Here is a 21460-nt window from a genome sequence, read left to right as displayed (position 1 = left end):
TGAGCGCATGGCATGCTCATCTGTGGCTATTTGTAGGCTTCTGCCCCCTCCCTTCCCAGCTACCCCAAACTACTTCAGCCCACTTTCTCTCTCCCATACCATCTTCTCCATCCTACCCCTAACAAATAATTTCTCTGCCCAGCTGTTCCAACTTTTGGCACAAGAATATTGAGCTGATTGACTATGAACTGAAAGAGAGAACCCACTCTGCCCCTCACAGTGGTGATCTCATCATTTAAACTTATCTGACTCTCTGGTCCAGACCAGCAAGCTTGGGAAATGACAAGTATGATTTTTTTATTCCTTTTTCTAATTAAAGGGATAGCCAATTATGTCATGCCATGTGATGGTGTCATCATTTACTCACCCTCATGTAATGCCAAAGACTTTCTTCTTGCATAAATAAATAAATAACTAAATGTCAAATGATGTTTTAGACCCCATCAACTTTCATTGTATATGCCAGGTTCATGAAGTCAATTAAAAAAGTTCAATAAACTAAAATCATTAAAAACATTTACTTGAAATAAAAGAAACTTAAATTTAGATGAAAGAAAATAAAATCTTATTTTATTTCAGTTAGTTGCCAAGGCAACATTTCTTAATTTTATTTAGTTTAACCTGATGTGCTAAAATATCTCAAACTAAAAAATTATAAAAACTATAGATATATTTGAAAAGATAAAAAAAAAAAAATAACGAATAAAAATGACAAAAACACACAAAAAATCTGCTAAAACTGACTAAAATTAAATTGGAAACTGGAAAAAATCCAAATAAATACTCAAAATTCTAAATATTAACACAAACTACAGTAGTATCTCAGTGTTATTAAATCCAAGCTTCTGATGGACTGGAATCATGTAGATTACTCATTGTAATGTTTTTATCAGCTGTTTAGACTCTCATTCTGATGGCACCCATTCACTGCGGAGGAGCCACTGGTGAACAAGTCACGCAATTCTAAATTTCTCCAAATCTGTTCTGATGAAGAAACAATCTCTACATCTTGGATTGCCCGAGGGTGAGTACATTTTCATTTTTGGTTGAACTATTCCTTTATTTCTGGGTAAATTAATATTGTAATTTCCCCTATATTTTCATTATTTCACGCATAATATTTTGAAATAAAAATATTAGCATACCATCTAATAGTTGTAGACTCCTGCTGAAAACTCCTGATTCAGATCTGCAGAAGTTTAGGAGAAATAATCTAAAGCTGTACGTGTAAAGACAAACCTATATTTCTGCAGATGATCATAATATGCTGAAAAGTGGAGCTCAAGGCCCGTTTTCATATACAATCTCTAATATTGTAAAGTGTGCAGGGATTCAGATCTTTTGTAAGCTGATCAAATAAGGCATATAATTGTTACAAGCCTCTGGTGGCTGTCCATGGTTCTTCTCAAACCTATTTATAGACAGTGTGAGAGGACTGGAATTCCATCTTTACAAAAGCTTCTCTGGAAGCCTTCAGCTGACAGGAGAGAGAGAGAGACCACATGTGACAGAGAATGTAAACACATCTTCTTTTCTTCTACTTTCCCACTCTCCTCCTGTTAATTTGCCTTTTCTCCCATCCTCTTCTATCTCTTTCAGCTCTATATAAGGTGTACAAGCCTCTGAGCTCGGCGAGGGATACTGAGAATGTTTGATTTAATAAAACGATGAAGAAAAGTGTTGTATTTAAAGGTGCTTTCAACAATGGTTTTCTCATTTAAATAGTGTGACACAAAAACACGTGAACAGAGCATTTCTGTTGCATGATGCTATCGCGCCTCTAGGTGTCAGTAAAATCCAAGATGGCTGATTTGTATTTACCCTATTTAATTCATTAGCTGAATAAATACAAAACAAGTACAAAATAATTGCTGGCCAAAACATGTCAAATAGTTATAAACTCAGAGTTTATCAAAGTTGGACAAAGTTCCTGTTTTCTTTGAAACTGCTTTAATTAAAGAGTGTGACCTTTCACTCTTAGATGTTTCCATATTATTATTCACATAGAAGCGGTGACATTTCACTTTTGTTCTGTGACTGAATAAAAATATGCTGTGGCCAAAACCACGTCACACTCTAAAAGTTCAGGGGCATACAGCACATTGATGTACAATGTCACTCAGATATAAGCTTGAAATCTAGCAATTCATGCATTCGATAAAAGATTTTACTTATTCCTTATTTAGAATGGTTTAAGACAAAAATGTAAATGATATGAAAATGTATATGAAAATGCTATATGTTGTAAATAATGAAGTTTTGTGAATCATCAGTTTAACTTCCTGCTCTAGGGCTGTGTGTGCTCTTGCGTTGGAAAGGGGGGCAGATCATGTTTCTACATATTGTATTGCAACCTGGCAACATACACACAAACATAGGCATTCACATCTAACTGTAAGTGCAGTTATTTTGTTTATGTACTCATCTCAGAACATTTCAATTATTTTAATGTTGATACCTATATTTCTGCAGATGATCATAATATGCTGAAAAGTGGAGCTCAAGGCCCGTTTTCATATACAATCTCTAATATTGTAAAGTGTGCAGGGATTCAGATCTTTTGTAAGCTGATCAAATAAGGCATATAATTGTTACAAGCCTCTGGTGGCTGTCCATGGTTCTTCTCAAACCTATTTATAGACAGTGTGAGAGGACTGGAATTCCATCTTTACAAAAGCTTCTCTGGAAGCCTTCAGCTGACAGGAGAGAGAGAGAGACCACATGTGACAGAGAATGTAAACACATCTTCTTTTCTTCTACTTTCCCACTCTCCTCCTGTTAATTTGCCTTTTCTCCCATCCTCTTCTATCTCTTTCAGCTCTATATAAGGTGTACAAGCCTCTGAGCTCGGCGAGGGATACTGAGAATGTTTGATTTAATAAAACGATGAAGAAAAGTGTTGTATTTAAAGGTGCTTTCAACAATGGTTTTCTCATTTAAATAGTGTGACACAAAAACACGTGAACAGAGCATTTCTGTTGCATGATGCTATCGCGCCTCTAGGTGTCAGTAAAATCCAAGATGGCTGATTTGTATTTACCCTATTTAATTCATTAGCTGAATAAATACAAAACAAGTACAAAATAATTGCTGGCCAAAACATGTCAAATAGTTATAAACTCAGAGTTTATCAAAGTTGGACAAAGTTCCTGTTTTCTTTGAAACTGCTTTAATTAAAGAGTGTGACCTTTCACTCTTAGATGTTTCCATATTATTATTCACATAGAAGCGGTGACATTTCACTTTTGTTCTGTGACTGAATAAAAATATGCTGTGGCCAAAACCACGTCACACTCTAAAAGTTCAGGGGCATACAGCACATTGATGTACAATGTCACTCAGATATAAGCTTGAAATCTAGCAATTCATGCATTCGATAAAAGATTTTACTTATTCCTTATTTAGAATGGTATAAGACAAAAATGTAAATGATATGAAAATGTATATGAAAATGCTATATGTTGTAAATAATGAAGTTTTGTGAATCATCAGTTTAACTTCCTGCTCTAGGGCTGTGTGTGCTCTTGCGTTGGAAAGGGGGGCAGATCATGTTTCTACATATTGTATTGCAACCTGGCAACATACACACAAACATAGGCATTCACATCTAACTGTAAGTGCAGTTATTTTGTTTATGTACTCATCTCAGAACATTTCAATTATTTTAATGTTGATATGTGTTTCTGTGGTTATTGTTTTGAATGAACGGGTTTCCTTGTATGCTATGCTTCTCCATGGTTTCTTTACTTTCCCATAGCTGAATTATACTGAATTATATTATATTATATTATATTATATTATATTATATTATATTATATTATATTATAAACTAGGACAATAAACTCTTTAAAGTTCTTCTTCTTTCTAGCCCTAAAGGTGTCTGGGCATCAGAGACCTTAAATCACAGAGACTCCAAACTTGGAAGGCTGATCCCAGTTAACAGAAAAACTTATGTCATAGCTTTTTGAAGATAAAAGCCAATTCAATTCTTGGGCATTGCTTATTTTAACTAATGGACTTACTGTAAAAGTGCTGAATGCAAAGTCCAAACTGAAAGAAACAAAAGACATGAGGTCACACCACAAGTTGTGTCAAATTCTATCCATAGGGGGTGCTATAACTGAAAAATTTTAAATCCATAACAGTATGTGCAATCAAGTTGAAAATTAAAAGTTTCTTTGGGGTAAAAGTTTTTTTTTTTTTTGCAGGAGAACTTACATTTGTGAATATGAAATTTAGCATGTAAAACAAATAAGATTTATCATGTAAATGTGACTGTGCTTTTCTTTGCTGTTCTTTAATCATACATATTTCCATAACAAAACAAAATGACTGTCAATATTTTGTACAATAAAATCACAGACATTTTGCCAAAATAGTTTTCCAAAAGGGCAATGCCAAAACAAATGTACCACAGTTTCAGGGCAACGGACACAAAAGGAGAAACTTAAATCAATATCAGATTTAAAAATTAACAAATAATATTTGGCTGGGTAAATCCTGTGTATAATTTTGAATGATACTTCCTTAACCTTGTTTGTAATTAAATATTGATTAGGTATTAACCAAACCTTTTTCCAAACACTATTGTCTGTCAGTTGAGTCCAATATGAATAAACATAAGGAAAAGACACAATGTCTCATTGAAATAAAGCAGAACTGTTGTGTGATTTAAGAGAAAAACAAATGTTACCCATATAAGAACTTATTACATTAGGCAGTGACCTAACTGGTAGCCAATATTTTGTTTTAGAGAATGGGAACAGAGAGTAGGGAAGGGAAGAAGTGAGTTTAGGAACAGAAACGAAGATACTATTATTACTCGCATCCGGACATAGTGGGCTAAGCCAATCTTTATTTAAAATTGGAAAACATGAAACGGGCAAATGTACTTATTGTAGTCAGACAGAAACAACAGAGCATGTTTTACCAAGTTGCAAAAATATATATATAAAAAAGAAAGATTAGAACTCATCAAGGTAGTAAATAGAGTAGGTATAAAAACATTCAGTAAAGCCTCCTGAAAGAAAATGCAGAACAATTTAAAGTATGCAGTGCAATTATAAAAATGTATTAAAGAAGTTGGATTAGTAGGGAGAATTTAGTGTGTTTTTTTTACTGCTTATTAGTGCTCCACACTCCAGTCTGGTTGGTGGCGGTAGTGCACCCAAAGTTGGTTTGCCAACCGCCATAAAACTTCATTAGAAGAAGAAGAAGAACGTGACGTCAGCTGAAATAAGCAACGCGAGGCATTTGCATAATTTTTTCTCTCAGCTTATGCAAAGTCTTTCTTCCTGTTTCATCAATGATCCACACTCCAGCTCAGTAGGTGGCAGGAATAGATAAGCCTTCAACAGATGTTAAAAGAAAAATCTAAAATGATGCCATGCACCGAGGATAATAGTTCAAATCTATATGGACCTTTATCAAGAAAAAAACTATTCATATTTACAGATGGATCAAAGCAGCCAGAGACAGGCTGTACTGGGGCTGCTTTCTTCATTTCTCATTATGAAATAGCAGTTAAAAAAGAGCAGCAGATCATTTATCGGTGTACACAGTAGAGCTTTTAGCAATTTTATTGGCATTACAGTGGTTGGAAGGAAATAAACAGAACCAAAATGTAATCATAGCTTCTGACAGCTTATCTGCTCTATCTAGTATTCAATCTGGGAAAACATCATGTAGACAAGATATCATATACCAGATATTCAACTTGCTTTTAATACTGTATGATAAAGGGCTGGATGTTTCCTTCCTTTGGGTTTCTGCTCATGTAGGTGTGGAAGGAAATGAGATTGTAGATATTCTGGCAAGAGGGTCAAAAAAGCATGAAACAGTTGATATACAAATACCACTATGTAGAACAGAAATCAAAACCATTATTAAGGGACATAGAAACAAAATATGGCAAGAATACTGGGACATAACTGATACTGGACGACATCTGTATAACATACAAAAACAAGTAGGCATAAGTAGTATTAGGCAGAGCAGGAATCCAAAGGAAGGAAAGATAATTACACGTCTTAGAATAGGTCATGCTGGTTTAAATTTTACATTACAGAGAATAGGAAAACACCCCACTGGTCTTTGCAACAACTGCAACACACAAGAGACAGTAAAGCATATTTTAGAAAACACAAGTTAGAAAACAGTTAGAAACACAAGTTGGAAAACAAAACATGACAGTGGGAAATCTGCTAGGAAAAACAATGTCTGGGAAAATACATAGTCTCCTAATGAATTGTGTGAAAAATAATGGGATAAGTGAAAGAATTTAAATTTTTTTTTTCTCTCGTCTCCTTCCTTTCTATCAAGCTACTGCCCACACTCCAGTCCAGTAGGTGGCGGTAAAGTTGGTTTGCCAACCGCCATAAAAAGCCAGAAGAAGAAGAACGCAAGGCATTCATGTAAGTTAGGTATCAAAGGTCAAATGTATAGATAGATCAAGGATTTTTTATCAGGAAGAGCAATAAAAGTGAGAATAGGAAATAGTTATTCAGAAAAGTTTGTGATTGAAAATGGAACTCCACAAGGAAGTATAGTGAGCCCGTTATTGTTTTCCATAATGATAAATGATGTATTTGAAGATTTGGATAATGGGCTGGGGTGTTCGCTCTTTGCTGATTATGGGGCAATCTGGAAAAGGGGAAGGAATATTGACTTTATTGTTAAAAAATTACAGGAGGCTATTGCAATAGTTGAAGAATGGTCATATAAATGGGGTTTTAAATTCTCAGTTGACAAAACAAAGATAATGTTTTTTACAAGGAATAAATTGGAAGTGAGGTAAAACTAAAATGATATAATCAAGAACTGGAAAGAGTTAAGAAAGGTGGCAAAAACAATGGGATAAGGAGAAAAAAGGTCGGTGGTTTTACAGAATTCAAAGGAAAGTGGGAGAGATGAGAAGTGCAGGGAAAAACAGGAGAGATGAGATAGTAATATCGAGGATGAGATTTGGACACACAAGATTAAATAGTACACTTTTTAAAATGGGTAAACATGATACGGGAAGGTGTGAAAGGGAGTAAGTCATTTTGATCCACACTCCATATAGTGTCACCCATTTCACCTTGGTTATTCCCTTTACCATTAGTAGACTTTAATTTGCAAGAAATTATTAATGACAAAAATAGAGTAATAGCAAAAAATGTCATGGTTAAACTGTATCTAGAACAGAATTACAACTCTGCAATCTCAATTTTCACTGATGGTTCCAAAGATCACGAGCATCAGCAGCTGTATTTGTCCCAACTTATCAAATCAAGTCAAATCAAGATTGGTAAAAGAGTTTCGGAGTTTGTAGGACAGAGAAGGTAGCAATATTATTAGCTATCAGGTGGATTGGGGATACTCGGCCAATGAATGCGGTGATATGTTCAGATTCATTCTCTGCATTATCAAGTCTTATCAGTGGAAGATCTTCAAGACAAGACATTTTGTATGAAATTCTTTTATGTATGTATAGAGTGAATAAGATAGGAATTAAGGTTTGTTTCCTGTGGGAAACAGGCACTGAAATTATCACATATAGAAATTATTATACCACTAGCAAAGAAGAAGTTAAGGCTAAAATTAGAACAACAGTAAAAATGCTCATAAAGGTTATAAAGCTCTTATTAATTTTCTGAAAATAACAAAGTTATATAATTAAATATAGGTAGAAGTTTTTTTTTTTAATGAATTAGCATTTCCCTTGATATCATCGCCTCACACTCCATCCCAGTAGGTGGCGGAATATGCACCAAAAGCTGGTTTGCCAACCGCCATTAAACATCATAAGAAGAAGAAGAAGAAGAACGCAAGGCATTGTGGGTTTTTAGGACACGGAAGCTGCATAGAGACAGTAGGCGGGCATCGGAGTTTCTTTTGTTATACAACAAAAACACGCAGGAATGGTGAACTCTTGCTGTGTTATTAACTGCAATAACCGTTCGCAGGATCGGTATGGAAAACGCATTTTAAATGGAGTGCGATTTTTCAGCTTTCCAGCTTGGAAGCAACACCTTGGAAATCAGATCTCCGAGTTAACAAAGAGGCGTCGCATGGCATGGGTATCAGCCATAAGACGCAAAGACATCACCTTCGACAACATTTCCCGACACATGTTTGTGTGTTCACGGCATTTTCTCTCAGGTAAGCTTAAGCTATAATCAAGACACATCTAACTGCTACGTTGTTGCCGCTAGCAATGCAAACATGGCGAGAAGCTACACAGCTAACTTTGCACAACTAGCTGGCTACATAGATGCATATACTATCGGTCAAAATATCACGATTTTTTTAATGGTTCTGGGAGAATCATTATGCTCACCAAGGCTGTGTTTATTTGCATTTATTTATTACTGTATAAGCACAGTAAAATAAAAATATTGTGAAATATGATTACAGTTTAAAATAACTGTTTGCCGTTTCAGTGTACAATGTATTCCTGTGATGGCAAAGCTAAATTTTCTGCAGCCATTACTCCAGACTTCAGTGTCACAAGATTCTACAGAAGTCATTGTAATATGCTGATTTGGTGCTCAAGAAACATTTCTTATCATCTTATTCTTAATATTTTGCGTGATACCCAGAACTTTTAAACAGCAGTTTACCTAAGATGTATGTATGTATGTGTGTGTGTGTTTGTATGAAATCGCAATCAATCGATCAAAAGTCATGTAATGTTACAAAAGATTTCTATTTTAAATAAATGCTGTTCTTTTGAAAATGCATCACAGTTTCCACAGAAATATTATGCCAGCAAACAAAAAAAAAAGTTTCAACATTGCTAAGAACCATTATTAATAAGTGATAATGATTGAGCACCAAATCAATGTAATAGAATGATTTTATGAATTTTAAAGGATCACTGGAGTAATTAAGACCGGAGTAATTAAGCTTTGCTATCACAAGAATGAATTACATTTTAAAAATATCCAATTATTTTAAATTGTAATGATAATGAGTCACTTTATTATGTACAAAAGTCATGATTATTTCAAATGTTTCATTGTTAGTGTGACTGATCAAAGAAATTTTGTTTTTTCTTCTAATCAGGCAAACCAGCCTATGAAATGCTTGAGTGTCATCCTGACTGGGTGCCGTCATTACATCTCGGGCACACAGAGGTCAAAGCGACGCGTCCTGAGCGGTTTACCCGTAGGTCAAAGAGACAGAAAGCTCGCACACAGAACAACGCTGCACCTGCAACATCACCAGCTCTACCAGACCTGAAATTGGAGATGGATGTAGATGTACCTCCGGAAAAAGATCCACCAGCGGATGAAGATCCACCAGCAAATGAAGATCCACCAGCAAATGAAGATCCACCATCGGATGATGATCCACCATCGGATGAAGATCCACCATCAGATGAAGATCCACCATCAGATGAACATCCACCATCAGATGAAGATCCACCATCAGATGAAGCTTCACAGAGCTTACAGATGGATGAAGCTGCATCAACGTACGACCTTGAAGAACAGCAGGAATGTAGTTTTTGTAGCTGCAGACGTGCTGAAATTAACCGCTTATTAGAGGAGAACAGGCAACTGAAGGAAGAGCTCTCCCAAAAGACAATGTCTGAGGATTTTTTGGGAGATGATGAAGAGAGGGTCAAGTACTACACTGGGCTGCCATGTTTTGCTGTTCTGATGGGTGTGCTGACGCAGCTTCTTCCTTGCCTACCACGGACAGGATGCAAATTTTCGCCTTTTCACATGCTCTTTTTAACTCTGATGCGCCTAAAGCTGAATCTGCCAATACAGCACATTGCACACCTCTTCTGCATAGATCAACAGACGGTGTCCACCACATTCAGAGACACCATAAGTGCAATGTTTACACACCTCAGCCCTTTGGTGCACTGGCCAGAGAGATATTGCTTGAAGGGCAGCATGTTACAACAGTTTGTAGAAGCTTTTGGCAATCATGTTGCAGTAATCGTGGACTGCTTTGAAATTAATGCAGAGAGAGCATCAAATCAGAGAGCTATAGCTCCGAGATCTTCACAAAAGCACACGCTAAAGTATCTCATTGGCATTACACCACGTGGAGCTATTGCTTTCGTTTCTAAAGGGTGGGGAGATGGTGTCAGTGACAAGTATATTATTGAGAGTAGTGGCCTTCTTGATAAACTGTTGCCTGGAGACTTGGTGTTGGCGGATCGAGGGTTTGACATCAGGGAGAATGTCGGACTAATGTGTGCAGAAGTGAAAAAACAAAAGCTGGTTACAAAAGATGCGGAGGAGACACGTAAGTTAGCTCACCTCAGGGTCCACTTGAACAGGGTGGTGGGATGTGTGCGCAGAAAGTACACCATGCTAAGTGAAGCCGTACCGGTGAGCATGATCGCCCCATGTGAAGACGAGGACATGATGTTCCTTGACAAGGTTGTGACCGTGTGCTGTGCCCTGACTAATATGTGCCCCAGTGTTATGAAACTGTAAACCATGTCATGAACTGTACACATGACATAAAACAAACTCAATGTGAACTGTATATTCTTCATTACTTTGTCACGTTATAATAATAAATGATGAAAAAGGACTACAGTTTTGTATCTCATTATTTGTGTAATGCTGAAGTAAATGTGTACAGTCCACAGGAAAAAAATACAAGTAAAAGTAAAGTGACAGTGTAACCAAGTACTGACAACAGATTAAAAGGCAATAAATAAGTTAAATGCAGAATGTACAATGAAAAACTACTGAAAGGTTCCTAGTGTTAATGTAGTGCATAAATACAACAGGTACAAAATACAAATACATAAATACAACAGGTAAAAGAGGTAAAGTAGCAGTACAACCTTCAAGGACTGACAAGATAAAAATGAATACAAACACTGGTTAAATAATGAACAATGAAAACCTACTGCACTTAAATGGTCAGTGTTAATGTAGTGCAAATACAACAGGTAAAGTGGCAATGCAACCTTCAAGTTAAGCTAAATAAATTATTAAATTAATAAATTATGCTCATCATCTGACTTATTCTGCAGCTATGTCTTATAAATTTGACTACAAAAATCACCAACACTGAATTCAGTTTTTTCTGAGTTTTTTTTTTTGCTTTTATTGTGCACCGATGATATAAAATATTGATTTGAGTTTAAATTATTTTAGTACCTAAGTTGGTGCAACAGTTTTTCAAGAACAAAAATGTCTGGCGTTAGTCACAAGTACACACTGTATAGTTAATTTCTAGGCACGTTGTTCAAAAAATCTAAGTTTATCAAAAGTAAAATGTCTGTAAATTAGTAAGAGAGTCAGACCACCCATTATGTGCAAAGAATACAGATCTTCACAGTTTATTAGAGAAAATGGGGGAGTTAATAACTGATAGGAATAACTGATCATATGAATGTTGTCTGTTGTCAAGCCATTGTACACTAGATCTGAGAATGAAGAAGTGCTGGTAAAAAACCTCTTTACAATAGTAATTCGCATTCAGTCTGCTTAAAGCCTTCTTTGAGCATAGCTAACTAATTACAGTAGAGAGATGCTAAGATCGTAATACTGATGCTGATTTTGTAAAAAATGTATGTTACCTTGCAATAGTTCTTATTGCTTATTGTAAATGCTGTTAACAGTGAATATAGTCACAGGGGGAGTGTGGTAAATTGTTAAATAATGGCAAAATTATATCTAGATGAGACAAAAAGAGCAAATAGGAAATCAAAGCACACTGGTGTTTTGTCACCGAGTCTTTTTATAACTACTCTCAGATCTATTTAAGAGGTTTAATCTGCTGTTTATTTTTCATGCCGACTTGCTGCAACACTGATGAGCATCTGAGTCAAAATCAACAATCTTACCGTCTAGCCACGAGAAGTCAAGACATGATCAACAGTTACTACATCACCTTGGCTCTCTGATGAACTTTTCAAAGTGTACTTTGTTTTCATTATGTCTTACAAAGATGCTCTGTCAGCTTCTACTTTCACACCAGCACCTGTTAAAATTAAGTTGGGAACATAAAAAAGTCTTGAATGCAAAACGATTGAACTGGGATCATAAATGGGGATATGTTCTGCTTCAGATGTCAAGGATCACATAAAAACACTTGTTTACTGAACTTATTTGAGGTTTTTACCCTGACAAAAACATTTGATTAAAGCTTAAATTCATGGTACATTATCCTCTCAGAATTATTAAAAACATCACAAGATTTCTTGCATGAAGATATAAAATAACAGAAAGAAACACTTAACTCTACAATGAAAAAAATGTATACTAATTTACTTGTTCTTCCTAAATACGAGTGGTTTAGATTTGGCTTTCATCTAGACTTTTTTTTTTTTATCTTAATGGTTGAATAGTTGCCATTTATTATTAAATATTTTATTTTACAAGTTTAAACATTTCACTAAAATAGGCAATATATTAATATAAAATACAATATAATTGCACTTTTTTTTAAAATATATATATAAGCGCTATTGCCCCTCCAAACACTAGAGGGCCTTCTTCGGCTACCAAACAACAGCAAATCCCCATAGCTTCCTGCATTCTTGCCCTGAATGTGAAAGTCCACTTCTTCATATATGCAGGTAGGAAAGCTTGATGGGTAACTTTAAAAGTGCTGGTGACTTGTGTAAATAATTGTATTGTCTTCCTCGTGTGGGATTTCCAGTATTCTACAACGGTTGTTGTTTGGTTATGTAGGTATCGATTATGTGTGTTTCTTGCGTTTGTATTTTATTGATCAGATATTCGCGTCATGTACATAAGTTAGCCTAACAGTTACCTAAAGCATGATAATAAAAATCTCCGAAACAAGAATACAGATGGCTTCACGCGGTCACTCGTATAGTAGCTGATCTGAAATAGTATCTGTGCATATGACTGACTTCTTGCTCTGTCTGCACTTACATTTATTGTTTCTTGTATGTTTTACAGTCTTTCATCATGAAAAGCTCTAAAGAAGCTGTGCAGGCTGCTGCCAAAGAATTTCTAAATTTTGTCAATAAGGGAGTTTCACCTTACCATGGTAGGGATGAAATGGGATTGAAATGCTGTATATTGACTATGTAAATTGCATAGAAATACATAAATTCCACTCTTTTTTTAAAGTTTGAGCTACACTTTGTTGATAACAAGATTAACTAGCTTTGCAGTCTGACTACATATGGCTCTTGGACATTGTTCTTCACTGGCTGATAGAGCTCCAGATATGGACAATAGATCTTGATCTAGACTAGTTCTTATACTTTTCCCCTGTATCACAGGCTTTGTTGTGTCACTGTGATGTAAGCATTGTACTGGAACTTGCATGAGTTTAATTGTATGTAAGTTAACACTTTGTATATCTAACGTTACCTTCTTCTGTATGTCTGTTCCTCCGTCCTTCTTTGTCTCACAGTGGTGGAGGAGTGTAAATCTCGCCTGCTGAAGGCTGGTTTTACTGAGCTCAAGGAGGCTGAGCATTGGGACATTAAACCTGCCAGTAAGGTAAGTGTGCACTTTAATTTTAACACATTTATCTTTAAAATTAGAATTTGCTAAAAAAATCCATGTTGATTTGGAGAAATGTAGCATTACATCACTTGCCCATCAATGGATTCTCTGCAATGGATAAAAACATCACAATAATCCACATGACTCCAATACATCAGTTAACATCTTGTGAATTGAAAAGCTGTGTGTTTGTAAAAAAAACAAAAACAGAATACATTATTAAGCTGTTTTAACTTTAAATTGTCACCTCTATACTAAATACCATAATCCGTAATAACGCATCATCCAGTGCAAAAGTTAATCGCCTGTTGTCCTCTCACATCAAAACATTTACAACTGTTTTGGACTATTTTCACAGTGCTTGATTTGTGCATATTTCTCTCCTCATTCAGATGAGATAAAGTTTTAACTGGAGAAAGCAATATTATGGATTGAGGACTCGGTTTTAAGTTAAAAGCATTGTAATGATGGATTTGTTTATCGCAAACACTCAGCTTTTCGCTTCACAAAACATTAACTGATGAACTGGAGTCGTGTCGATTGCTTGTCTATTATTGTGATACTTTTATACAGCCGGAGGAATGACTTTAAAAGGTGCATATTATAATAATAATGATAAAGTATCTTTGGCCATATGTAGCTTATTGTGTTATTTTTATACAGAATGAGAAACAACTCATATTAAATATTTTTGCACTGTAGTCACTGTAATCTTTTTCTGTCCAGTATTTTGTAACCAGGAATTACTCCACCATTATTGCCTTTGCTGTCGGCGGTCTCTACAAGCCTGGAAATGGTTTTTCCATGATCGGGGCTCATACGGACAGTCCATGTCTGAGGGTGAGAAAAACAGACACAAGATGCCCTGTGAAAGGGCTTTGATATAGATAAAATATATCATCAGTTCTCTGAGTGTTCCGTAGCTGTGTGTAGTAATTGCATTATAGCAGTCAGATAACTGTATTCCACATTAACGTTCGTAGAGGATGTATTCGGGTATCATTCTTAATTTCTTGTGTGTGTGTGTGTGTGTGTGTGTTCTCAGGTGAAGCCACGTTCTAAGAAGACAAAGTTAGGCTTCTTGCAGATAGGAGTGGAGTGTTATGGAGGAGGAATATGGAACACTTGGTTTGATCGTGACCTGACCATCGCAGGTCGTGTAATGGTTAAGGTAAGCCTCTGTGATACAGAAATGTCAAACATATCCAGGTTCCTTCATTGTTAATGATCTTTAGTTATATATGAATAACACTCACTTTTACCAGTGTTGTCTATTTGTATGTTTTTATTCAGAGCGAAGGCAAGCTGGTGCAGCGTCTGGTTCATGTTCCCCGTCCCATCCTCAGGATCCCCCATCTGGCCATTCACCTTCAGAGAGACATTAACGACTCGTTTGGACCTAACAAGGAAAACCATCTGTAAGCATGTATCTAGGCATAGGAAAGGACAGATTGGAGGTACAAGACAGATGTGCATAATCATGTTGGAATGCTGCTGATTTTATCAGTATGTATCTGTATTTGTGTGTCTGTTGTAGAGCACCTTTGCTTGCCACTGCCATACAGGAGGAACTGGAAACAGGATCTGCTTCCTGTGGAGATGCCTGTAGTGCAACATCCGTTGTAAGATCACACAAATGAATGGTTTAAGTGTACAAACCCACACAAGTCTGATTAAAGGGTTAGTTCACTCAAAAATGAAAATTCTGTAATTAATTACTCACCCTCATGTCGTTCCAAACACAAATTTGGAACACAAATTAAGATATTTTTGATGAAATCTGAGAACTTTCTGACCCTGCATAGACAGCAACGCAACTACCACATTCAAGGCCCAGAAACATAGTAAGGACATCGATAAAATAGTCCATGTGACATCAGTGGTTCAGCTGTACTGAGACAAGAAGAAATAATTGAATAAAGTCATTATTTTTGTTTTCTTTGCACACAAAAAGTATTCTCGTAGCTTCGTAAAATTACGGTTGAACCACTGATGTCACATGGACTATTTAAATTATGCCCTTAATACGTTTTTGGTCTTGAACGTAGTAGTTGCGTTGGTGTCTATACAGGGTCAGAAAGCTCTTGGATTTGATCAGAAATATCTTAATTTGTGTTCCGAAAATGAACGAAGGTCTTACGGGTTTGGAACGACATGAGTAATTGATGACAGAATTTTCGTTTTTGAGTGGGCTATCTCTTTATAGTTGAAGTATGTGCTTTCTGTGGAACCAAATGTTAATTAGTGATGGTGCACTGATCAGAAAATTTGAGGCTGCTACCAAAAACCAATATTTGAACACTGTGATCGTCATCTGATGTTTTACAAAGACCATCTTACTACACCTTATTCTGCAACATAATGCATGGCACTGTAAAATAGGGATGCACCAATATTAAAAGGATAATTAAAAAGATTTACTCAGCCTCATGTCGTTCCAAACCCATACAACTTTTGCTTATCTTCAAAACACAGCTGAAGATCCATCAAAACTTTCAAGCTTCAAAGAGTTCATAAAGACATTGTAAAAGTAATCCAAATTAATCCAACAGTTTGCTCCAAGTCTTCTAAAGAGATATGATTGCTGTATATGATAAACAGATTTATTTGAGGCTTTTGTTCACAAATAAACATTGATCAGCACACATAAGAACAAACCTTGAGCTTGAGGAAGCTTAAACATGCTTGCGTGACATGCGAGAACAAACCTCATTGGTTGTCATACACCAAGCAAGCACCTTTAAATTAGCCAAACACAAGCTTCTGTCTCCCATATTTAATGTGCTTGATGTGCGTTTGGAATGGTTGGTAACTGATGACAGAATTTTCATTTTTGGTCAAAAAAAAAATCTATAAAATTCTTTACTATTTTAAGTAAATTAAAAATAAAACACAAATTTAGTTGTTGATGAATGCTACAAATTTATTTAGCACAGCATTATAATATACAGTATTAAAAACTGATCATTTAAAGTGCCCCTATTATGGGTAATGAAAGGTTCATATTTTGGTTCTGGGAGTCCCCAACAACAGGTTGACATGCATGCAAGGTTAAAAAAACACTTTCATTGCCTTATAATATGCATTTATTTTTACCTTACTTGCTCAACGACTTCTAAATGATTCACTCAACGATTAATTTTTCCAAACCCCTCCTTTGTGTGAGGCTAATCTGCGGTGATTGGTCCGATTGGTCTCATTTTCATTTCATCACGATGAGCCTGTAATGCCTGATAAAGCAGGTTTGTGAGCGCAGTGCTGCTTTGTTTACAGCCTTACCGCTCCAAAAGCGACACCTAGTGACAAAGAATGAATTTGCATTTTCATTCAGACCAAAGTGAAAAGACCAACAAGTGGGCGGGCAATATGCTAATGTTTCATGTTGACATCAAAGATTGAAAACTTTGCAGGATGTTTTCATTCACTTAGAGCTGTGTTACACACTGCATGAAAGGTAATTTTCAAAAATCCATAATATGGGCACTTTAAGATTTGCTAAAAAATTACATTTAAGAGTATTATTAAAGCATTAATATTTGTATAGATTCGAAGCAGTCTAAATGTAAAAATGGGACGTGAGCATGCACAATAAAATATTGACTGTTTTCCGATCGCAGGTCTAATACAAATATCAACTGATAGCAATGGGTAACCATTTCTTAATAAAAATAAAATTTTATAAACACTTCTCTAATTATTTTGCTGTGTTCAGGCAGAGAAGCATCAGCCTCCGCTGGTCCAGATGCTGTGTGGACAGCTCGGGGTCGAGCCAAATGCTCTACTGGACTTTGAGCTCTGTCTGACAGACACGCAGCCTGGCGTAAGTCGCTTTGTCTTCATGTTAGACAAATACCCAAAAGATTTCAGTTTTGCTTTCTACTCTTTCTTTTTTTGAAGTTATGCACAAAATTGTGCTGACATAAAGGGGATTAGTATTCAGGGTACATTTGTGCTCCGCAAAGAGGATTGCTGTTATTTTTACCCGACTGAAGAAAAGCCTTTAAATGTAAGAGTGGGACTACCGGCGGAATGAAACATTACTTTAGAGAACCTCGAAGGAACAAGACTAAGCTCTAATGGCTCTCATTTCCATATGATTTACACATAAAATAACTGTCAGAGCGGCAGCTATGGGTTCTCACCAGGGCTTTTTAACTGATTATCATGAGTTTTGACATGTTTTTGTGCTCTGCAGGCACTAGGAGGTGTCTATGAAGAATTCATCTTCTCTCCTCGTCTGGACAACCTGCACAGTTGTTTCTGTGCTCTCACGGTACGACAGAACACAGAGAGCAACATCTTATTAAATATTCAGTCATTCACCCACTCAGAAATGATCTGAGGAGTGATGATGAATAATTAATGCATAATTATGTCCTCTCTCCCAGGCTCTCATGGACTCCAGCACACCTGATTCTCTAGCAAAAGATGCAAACATCCGTATGGTTACTCTATATGACAACGAAGAGGTGAGACAAAAATGCAATTATGAGCAAACGTAGATTTTAAAGCCATCTTTCTCTAGTCTCCTCACCCAAATAATTTGGCTTTTTTATTTATCAATAGGTGGGGTCTGAGAGCGCTCAGGGAGCTCAATCTAACCTGACTGAGTTGATTCTGCGGCGTCTAGCTTCGACTCCTGACAATCTGACCGCCTTTCAGGAGGCAGTGCCGCTGTCCTACATGATCAGTGCAGACATGGCACATGCTGCACACCCTAACTACCAGTCAGTCTGTCACTATGGCAACTTGTTTGTTTCCGTGGTATCACTTAAATTAGATGTTTTTTTTGTTTTTTACTGGTACAATCTATCATCACTATGGTGACACCAGATTTTGTGGTATTGTTTTAATAATGATCAAATTTCCCAGTCATGAGTAACACCTGGGAGTATCAAGAATTATTTTCAGTCTCGGGATAACGATAAAAATGTATAAAATCTCAAGTATTGAGTATTTCTATAAAAAATAAAAAAAAGATGTTTGTATGTGTATGTATATATATTATTATTATTATTATTAATATTTTTTTTTCCCCCCCCACTACTATTCAATAGCTTGGCGTAAGTGAGATTTATTTTTTTTAAGAAAAAAAAAAACTGGTTTGCATTGAATGGATCATAACCAAGAGTAATGACTTTTACATTGTTACTTCCATTTTAAATAAATTATTTTTAACATTTTCTTCACCAAGGACTTCTGAAACAAATGTATTGCTGTTTCCACAAACATTTTAAGCAGTACAATTGTTTTCAACATCCTTGAGCACCAAATTATTTACATTTTATTAAAATTGTGCTTATTTTTTATTAAATTCAGCCTAAGAGACTTAATGGGGAGCATATGAGACTTATTTAAAAAACATTAGAAAAAATCTTTCAGAGCCCAAACTTTTGAACAGTAGTATGTCCATATATGTTATGTGAATATACAATTTAATTTTATATAATTTTTTTGCACATATACATACAACATTATATCAATCACTTACCAGGAATATCTTTTTTTCTGCTCCAAGTTGCCATTACTCTGTGTGTTCTTGAATATATGGATTATGAGGACACAAATGTGCATAATGACATGGGTATTACAACGTAAACATGGTTTATGAAGACCATGGACCATAAAGCAAATGAATTAAAAACATACTAAACTGTGTTTTTCAAAATGTAAAAATTGCCAGTAGTTTTCTGTGAGGGGTAGGTTTAGAAAATAGAGTTTATACAGTATAAAAGCCATTGCGCCTCATAAACCACAAATACAAGTATCTGTATGTTTAGTTTTGTGAGGTATGATATACACATGACGCATCATTCTTTTTACAGGGAGAAACATGAGGAAAACCACAGGCCTGCTTTTCATAAGGTAACAAACACACACACTAATTCCTCCTATTCATGAAGACCTTAGCACAGCCCAATCAGCTAAATCTCTCACATTGTGTGTCCTGGATCAGGGTCCAGTCATAAAGTTTAACAGTAACCAGCGCTATGCCACCACTGCTGTAACTGCTGCCATATTACGAGAGATTGCTGGAAAAGTGGGCGTACCTCTGCAGGTAAGCAGAACATTCCCCCTCCCTTATATTTCATTACATCCTGCTGCACCATCTGTCCTTCCCAAGAATCTTCTGCCATATAAATGGGTTAAAGTGATCCTCATAAACTAAGTTAAAATTAGTATCACTGCTCTGAAGAAGTTAAATCTAAGAGAAGGATATTGTGTGGTTTGTTTTTGTTGGTAGGGATTTAGAGTGTTTGTTGATGTTTGTGTATATCAAGAGAATGCGATCTGTCTGCATACCATCTAAATGCATGAACACTGCTCCTAGCAACAGGCTGCTCACAAGACCGTGTGGGATTTATAAACAGAAGAGTGCAGCAGAATGATGTAGAAAGGGTGAAAAAAAAAATCTTGTCTTGGACACCATATCCCCTCTTTGAATACACAATTAAAACTGATAGAAATGAGCTCTCTTCTCTATGTGTGGAATGGACATTGATATTAGAAACGGCATGAGATGTGTCTCGTCAAGTGAAATCTCCTTTTTTTTAAACACAGGATGTGATGGTTAGGAATGACAGTCCATGTGGAACAACAATTGGGCCGATTTTAGCAGCTCGTTTAGGAATGGCAGTCCTGGATCTCGGGGCACCACAACTTGCCATGCACTCCATTCGTGAAATGTGCTGCACATCTGGAGTTCTCCAGACCACCACCCTCTTTAAGGTAAATTTACGAACAATTTTTAAAAGGCCTGTCATTTTTGACCAGAAACGGGTAAAGGATTTTCAGCACAAATGAAATGTCGTTTTATTTTCAATCTGTCATTTCTCCTAATGTAATTTCAAATCTGTATGACTTGATTTCTTCCATGGAACACAGGAGAAGTTGGCAAAAAAGTGCCATGAATCAGTATCATAATATTGAGTTTTTGGTGAATAATATGTGACCCTGGACCACAAAACCAGACTTAAGTCGCTTGGGTATATTTTTAGCAATAGCCAAAAAAACATTGTATGGGTCAAAATTATCGATTTTTCTTTTATGCCAAAAATCATTAGGATATTAAGTAAAGATCATGTTCCATGAAGATATTTTGTAAATATCCTACCGTAAATATATCAAAACCTAATTTTTGATTAGCAATATGCATCGCTAAGAACTTCATTTGGACAAATTTAAAGGCGATTTTCTCAATATTTTTTTATTTTTTGCACCCTCAGATTCCAGATGTTCAAATAGTTGTATCTCCAAATATTGTTCTATCCTAACAAACCATACATCAATGGAAAGCTTATTTATTCAGCTTTCAGATGAATTTTCGGATGAAATTTATTTATTTAAAAAAATTGACCCTTATGACTGGTTTTGTGGTCCAGGGTCACATATATTAAAAAGATCCACGCATACTAAAGATTTTAAAGCCTCATACTCTATTCATTATAATTGTGTAGAAAGGCATGACCAATACAAAACTTTTCTGTATCATGGAAGAAGGAAACAACATGAGGGTGAATGTTTGGGTGAACTGTACCTTTAACAATTGTCTTATGAATGTTTACCAAGCCTGTTTTGGGTTGTTCTAACTGTGTTGTAATATGCAGGGCTTCTTTGAGCACTTCCCTTTTGTAAGAAGCACAGTAACTGTGGACTAGACTGTGAGAGGGTTTCTCCAGAACCACACAGATGGGATTCATGGACGTCATTACTAGGGAAATCAATATCACTTTTTCCACTCATTCATTTTCTCATCATTGCCATCTGTCTATTTGTCTACATATGTCCATTCATTTATCACTTGGACAAAAATGGAGAGTTTGTGCACTCATATACTGTAGCACTTGAAGTGTTGCCATACACTCAACTTTGTGAAGTTGTTAATAAAACCAATAAACCTTTGATGCCTTGTTTTCATGTCTTCCATTAATGCTATTTTCTGAGCATGTCACGTGTCTTGATTTTGTAAGCATGAAGTCCAATCCCCAGACCAATAATGGCCATTATGA

The 21460-nt window shown here is 35.9% G+C and overlaps 2 protein-coding genes across 3 annotated transcripts; both read left to right on the top strand.

Moving 5' to 3' along the window:
• The first annotated feature begins 7806 nt into the window (after positions 1 to 7806).
• LOC107748543 (uncharacterized) lies at positions 7807 to 10537 on the top strand. The gene is made up of 2 exons (XM_016563371.1): positions 7807 to 8142; positions 9049 to 10537. The coding sequence occupies exons 1-2, from the start codon at positions 7902 to 7904 to the stop codon at positions 10440 to 10442; spliced, it is 1635 nt and encodes a 544-aa protein (XP_016418857.1). The 5' UTR covers positions 7807 to 7901; the 3' UTR covers positions 10443 to 10537.
• A 1941-nt stretch (positions 10538 to 12478) lies between these two features.
• LOC107748542 (aspartyl aminopeptidase) lies at positions 12479 to 21353 on the top strand. 2 transcript variants are annotated; one of them, XM_016563367.1, is made up of 15 exons: positions 12479 to 12544; positions 12894 to 12984; positions 13357 to 13445; positions 14178 to 14291; positions 14497 to 14622; positions 14745 to 14869; positions 14989 to 15073; positions 17164 to 17271; positions 17647 to 17724; positions 17840 to 17920; positions 18018 to 18178; positions 19277 to 19316; positions 19408 to 19509; positions 20013 to 20180; positions 21059 to 21353. In XM_016563367.1, the coding sequence occupies exons 1-15, from the start codon at positions 12539 to 12541 to the stop codon at positions 21107 to 21109; spliced, it is 1425 nt and encodes a 474-aa protein (XP_016418853.1). In that variant the 5' UTR covers positions 12479 to 12538; the 3' UTR covers positions 21110 to 21353. The 2 variants fall into 2 exon arrangements, with proteins under 2 accessions (XP_016418853.1, XP_016418854.1); XM_016563368.1 differs by lacking the exon at positions 12479 to 12544 and adding an exon at positions 12565 to 12655.
• The last annotated feature ends 107 nt before the right edge of the window (positions 21354 to 21460 follow it).

Source organism: Sinocyclocheilus rhinocerous, unplaced genomic scaffold (genome assembly GCF_001515625.1).
Source record: "Sinocyclocheilus rhinocerous isolate Xijiao unplaced genomic scaffold, SAMN03320098_v1.1 scaffold349, whole genome shotgun sequence".
Taxonomy (NCBI): domain Eukaryota; kingdom Metazoa; phylum Chordata; class Actinopteri; order Cypriniformes; family Cyprinidae; genus Sinocyclocheilus; species Sinocyclocheilus rhinocerous.
The sequence above is the reverse complement of the archived record's forward strand: the minus strand, read 5'-3'. Positions and strand labels throughout refer to the sequence as shown.